This window comes from Galeopterus variegatus, unplaced genomic scaffold, assembly GCF_000696425.1.
Source record: "Galeopterus variegatus unplaced genomic scaffold, G_variegatus-3.0.2 Scaffold298, whole genome shotgun sequence".
Classification (NCBI taxonomy): domain Eukaryota; kingdom Metazoa; phylum Chordata; class Mammalia; order Dermoptera; family Cynocephalidae; genus Galeopterus; species Galeopterus variegatus.
In genome coordinates this window covers 119,347-124,142 of record NW_007726409.1, presented here as the reverse complement: position 1 = coordinate 124,142, position 4,796 = coordinate 119,347, and the positions used below count along the sequence as shown (strand labels likewise).

Genomic DNA, 4,796 nt, shown 5'->3' with positions numbered 1-4,796 from the left:
GGCCGCCGGGCGGGGGAAGGGTCCGCGCCGGCTCCGGGAGCGCGGCCCCCGCTCTGCCCGCACCCCGCACCCGAGGTTTCCGCCCCGGCGGGGAGACGAGCGCGGCGCGCACACTCAGCGCCTCTTAAAGGCTCCGCAAGAGGCATTGGATGGAATCGAGGACTTCGCCTCTCGCAACTTGGCGATGCCACGAAATATGCCGCTCGCGCACCACCCGGGACTCCCGGAGCATCTTGGTGCCCACGATGCCAAAGAAAGCGAAAAGTTCCCTGGTTTCTTTGCAGAGGGGTAGGGGGTGGGGATGGGAAAGTGCCGCGAACTGAGCTTGCAGGCATTTTTCAAACGAAAGATTTAGCTAAATCCAGGTGATGGTAAACCCTTCTCCCTAAACAACTCTGATCACTTACTCAGTTTGGTGGTTCTTTCTTTCTTTTTTAGGGGAAAAAAAGTCGTTCAGTGTCTGTCTTTTCCTTTTAGGGTTAACATTTCACAGGTATGTGGCCTGACATTTTAATTGCTAAAATAAAGCATCTCGGGTGCTGAGAAGCAGAAGTAGACTTCATCTCATTGTCAAGATGGAATTAAAATCCATTTTCCTCAAGTTTTTCCTCTTTCGGTGGTTTTAGCTAACTCTCAAGAAGCGTCCTGCCACACGCCCAGTCGAGGTGAGACGGAAAAGACCGTTTTACCCGCTGATGGACAGGCGGACGCAGCCGCCCAGCCTCCCCTGTGCACACCCTCTGTACACACATGTAAGCAGCGCACATGTATCAGATGCACATTTGTCAATGTACACAGACAAAGACTTCAGCAACTATGCTTCTAAGTCATAGAATAGTTGAGTACGGACTTCATTGTTCTTCAAGTTCCTTTTAAGCATTCATATAGTCATTACAACACACCCAGAGATTCTGCCCCAAATTGGAAATAGCACTAGCACAAGTCACAAGCTACACACAAACCATATTCCACCTCAAGAAAGTCACTGCAAAAAGAGCAACTTCATGCCTATGCCATTCTGCTCAATATGCTAACATCATTGATACAGTAGTGTCTTTGAATTCAGGGGTGTTCGGTTTTAAACATCAAGTATGTAGAATTGACCCTGGAACACACTATATTTCAATGTAGTAACCTTGCTCTTTTATTTTGACCAGTTAGTGGGTTATGATTATTTATACAAGAAAATTGTATCTTCATCATACACACTTTGCACTAAGAAAAACTGTAAATCGGTAAACCAACCACATTTATGAACAATTAGAATATTTTACACAAAAGACGCTGAGCTCTAGGAAAACTTAAACACATATAAATAGTAAAATGAGGACTGCAGAAAAGCATTCTTGATGGCTCAAAAAATTGATGAGATAAAGGTACTTTTAAAAAAAACCATACATATAATTGAAATATGTAGATTGCACTTTGCATTCAATTCCTTTTACACGTAGGCAGAATATGAGGTAGGGACTAAGTGAAGATGCGGGTTATAAGGGCTGTTTTTTAGGGAAGGAAAAATCCAATTTAAGCTTCACTCCTGAGACCGCCTTAGCTCTCACTCTATCTCCACTGAAATCACATATTTTACTAAAGCTGCAGGTGCTGGGATTATTTGAAAGTTGTAAATAAATAAATAAATAAATAAATAAAGACTCAAACAAACCTAGAGTGGACACAACTTTCATAAACCTGGTGTGTAATAAGATTGCCACAGAGTGAAACCAGGCTGAGAATTTCAGGTTGATTAGAAAGACTATAACTTTCTCATAAAGAGGACAAGAAGGATGGGAAAGAAATCATTTCAGAGGAGAAGGCTTTGGTCATTCTCTCTCTCTCTGAACCTCTATGATTCAAGGAATTGCCTAATGTTACGAATGTCAGTATATTAGTGGTAGCTCAGCAGAGATGTGATGGGTTGGGGTTGAGATAGGAAACCTAATGGGCATTACCATCTCAATTTAATAGAAAATGAGAATAATTGATTATAGGGAAATCTTAATCTCACTTCTTGAGTGTGGAGACTTCCATAGCAAGATCGCCTTTTATAAATACTTGAGGGGACAATTTCGAGGAGGAAGATCTTCCCCAGTCCACTTAGAGATTTTTGAAATTTGAAGAATGCTCTCATGGCCTTAGCCTGAAAATGAAGAATTTCCCAACCACCTCCTACAGAATTGGAGACTGCTAGGCACACGGCTACAGGGTTGCCATGAAGTCAGAGGTGTTCGACTCTGTATTTTAGAACTCATTCAGTTATGAAAATGTTGTTAAAAAGGGGGGGAAATCACTATATGATTTGTAGTTAATTCTATTGCATAGAAGTAGAGACAGGACTGCAGACTTAGAAAAAAACAGGTAAAAATATTTTAAATGTCTTCTTCAGAGATGCTCATTTGCTTTAACTCTAAGGTTAAAAAGCTCTAAAACTAAAAGATAAATAGCAATATATTATTTTTTAAAAAATCCAGCCCTGTCTCTTATTGCAGATGCAAATTTATTTTAATGAGAGGAAGGACAAGCTTTAATTTCACTGGAGAAAGTTAGAAAAACATTTGCCCAAATCTGAAAAAAGAAAGAAAAGGAATATATGTGTGTGTGTGTGTGTGTGTGTGTGTATTTTTTTTTCACAAAGTGGCTGGATGGACTGTAATTATTTACAGATTAAATCACAATATGAATACAGACACCACCAATGCTGAGTTTAACTCTGAACTCAGTAGAAACCAGTTCCGTACACCAGGATTCATTGAATTCCTCCTTTCCCTCAATCTAGTCGGTGTGTGTTTTTCTCTTCCACCACACTGGAGCTCCATGAATAGGGAAAGGGGCTTCCATTGTGTCCCTCTGAACTTCCAAGTCAATGCAATTTTTAACCACTGGCTTGTGGTACTTTGAAAATCACCAGGGGCTGTCAGAGTTGGGTCCTCTGAAAAATTTACAGTGCTAAATCAGAGCATATGCTGGGAGGGAAAAAATTGCTTAAGATTGGAGCAAGTACAGTATCTGTCTGCCCCCTAGTGTAAGAGTCCTCGCTGCCTAAAATTCAACTTTAAAAGAAAAGGAGCTCTTAAAGGGAAACGACTTTGGGCTCACGTAGGCATAGAAGAATGAAACTTCTGTACATTTTAATCTGAATAATTCTTCAGGATTTAAAATTAATTGGCTCTGGCTTGGTTGTATCGTACTTGGATCTTGCCACCTCTGCGTTTCCCGAGTCGCTGGCGAAGAGGTGATGATTTTTTTTTTTTTTTTTGAACTGGGTTTATGTGCGTCCCCCCTCACCCCCTCCTCTCTTTTTCTTTCTCTCTGTCTCTGTCGTCCCTCTCGCTGGCTTTTTTAAAATGAGGAACCGTTCCTTGAACGTTCTGGATAGAGCACAGAATTGCTTCTTAAGTCAGCCCGGCGCGGTTGCAATAGACAGCAAAAAGGTAAACGTTTGCCTGAAATCCGCACGCCAGCTCCACCACCCCGCCCGATGGTGAGTACCCTTCTCGTTGCGTTCTCCTGCTTGCTTAACCGAGCGCTCGCCTCCCCGAACCGCGGCCGCGGGTGCCGGGCAAGGCTTTTCTCCCTCCCTGCCTGCCTGGCTGTCAGTTGCACAAGGTTGCAAAATAAAGCGCAGAGGCAAATCGAACAGTAAATTCTGGTACTTAATGCGAGCCTAGCAGCTCCTTTGCTAGAAAACCGAGTCGTCTGCTGCTAGGAAGACCACGCGTATAGGACTGGTTTATAGTTTGCTCTATAGAAGGAAATGAGTTTAAGGAGACAGGACGAAGAGATGGGAGGCACCGCAGTCTTTATGCTTCGGTTTAATCATTTTTTTTTTTTTTTGGCAGCTTTGCAATTGTATTTTCCCCCTCTCCCCCTCCATCACCTCTCCTACCACACACACGTAATAAAATATGGCAATGCATTGAATTGTTTCTGTCCCTTTCCCCGAACCCCTTAAACCACAGTCCTAGGCATTTCATACATGTTAGCAAACCGATTTTTTGAAAAGCCCCAAGTCATCCCCAGCCCCACACAGCACAAGGAGAAAAGTGAGAAAGGAGAGAGAGAGAAAAAAAAATACTGTAAGCAAACATACCAAAACCATATTTGCCTTGTTCAAGGTCCCAAACCGCTTGCATCTTCCTTCTAAACTGGAATAACTCTCCTTTAGTTTGGCGGGTGAAATAAACGCTTTGTTGGCCCCCTGAAAAGATGTGCCTTTGATAATTAAAGAGAATCTCCTCCTCGGTGTTTATCTAAGCGATTGTGCAAACTGATAAAAAGTAGGCACTAGCCTGCAGGGAAAAAGAGGAAGGGTGAAGGGAGAGATCTTCCACCTCAAGGAAGTGCTTCCCCATGTATTAGGCGCGCTCAGCCTTGGAAAACCCTGCACACTAACTTTAGAGAGACAAGGTTTCAGGGAGCTTTGTACATAGCTGCTGAGGAATGCAAGCCTCGCCTTTAAGAAAAAAAAACCCGAACCGTAGGTAGGAGATGTCTGGAGTGATCCTTGTCTCTCATCTCATTCCTTAGAAGGAAGAGTGCGTTGTTACACCTTGTTTGGGGCTGGAAAGACGAGACTTTAAAAACACCCGTCCAATTGAAAAAAATCTCCCAACTTAATGAGTTTAGGCAGAGGCTGGAGAAAACGGCTCAGCCTCAGCAGAAAACCGCCAACAACTATAGGCGATATTGCAGAGCAAGACGACCCTAGGCACAGCCAAATTCCACTGTTTGGGGTCGAGAGGGATGGAGGCTAATCCTAAAGCAAGTTGGGAAAAAGAAAAAAAAAAAAAAAAAAAAAA

The 4,796-nt window shown here is 42.9% G+C and overlaps 1 protein-coding gene and 1 long non-coding RNA gene across 2 annotated transcripts in view; one reads left to right on the top strand and one right to left on the bottom strand.

The window, feature by feature from the left end:
• NR2F2 (nuclear receptor subfamily 2, group F, member 2) overlaps nucleotides 1-4,558 on the bottom strand; it is a 13,235-nt gene extending 8,677 nt beyond the window's left edge. Inside the window, exon 1 of the mRNA XM_008567145.1 lies at nucleotides 4,088-4,558. Within this exon, the coding sequence (XP_008565367.1) occupies nucleotides 4,088-4,130 (43 nt within the window). The 5' untranslated portion in view covers nucleotides 4,131-4,558. The remainder of the gene's footprint in view (nucleotides 1-4,087) is intronic.
• The window catches only part of LOC103586028, a 23,545-nt gene continuing 22,061 nt past the window's right edge, over nucleotides 3,313-4,796 (top strand). Inside the window, exon 1 of the long non-coding RNA XR_550116.1 lies at nucleotides 3,313-3,478. This is a non-coding gene — a long non-coding RNA (uncharacterized LOC103586028). The remainder of the gene's footprint in view (nucleotides 3,479-4,796) is intronic.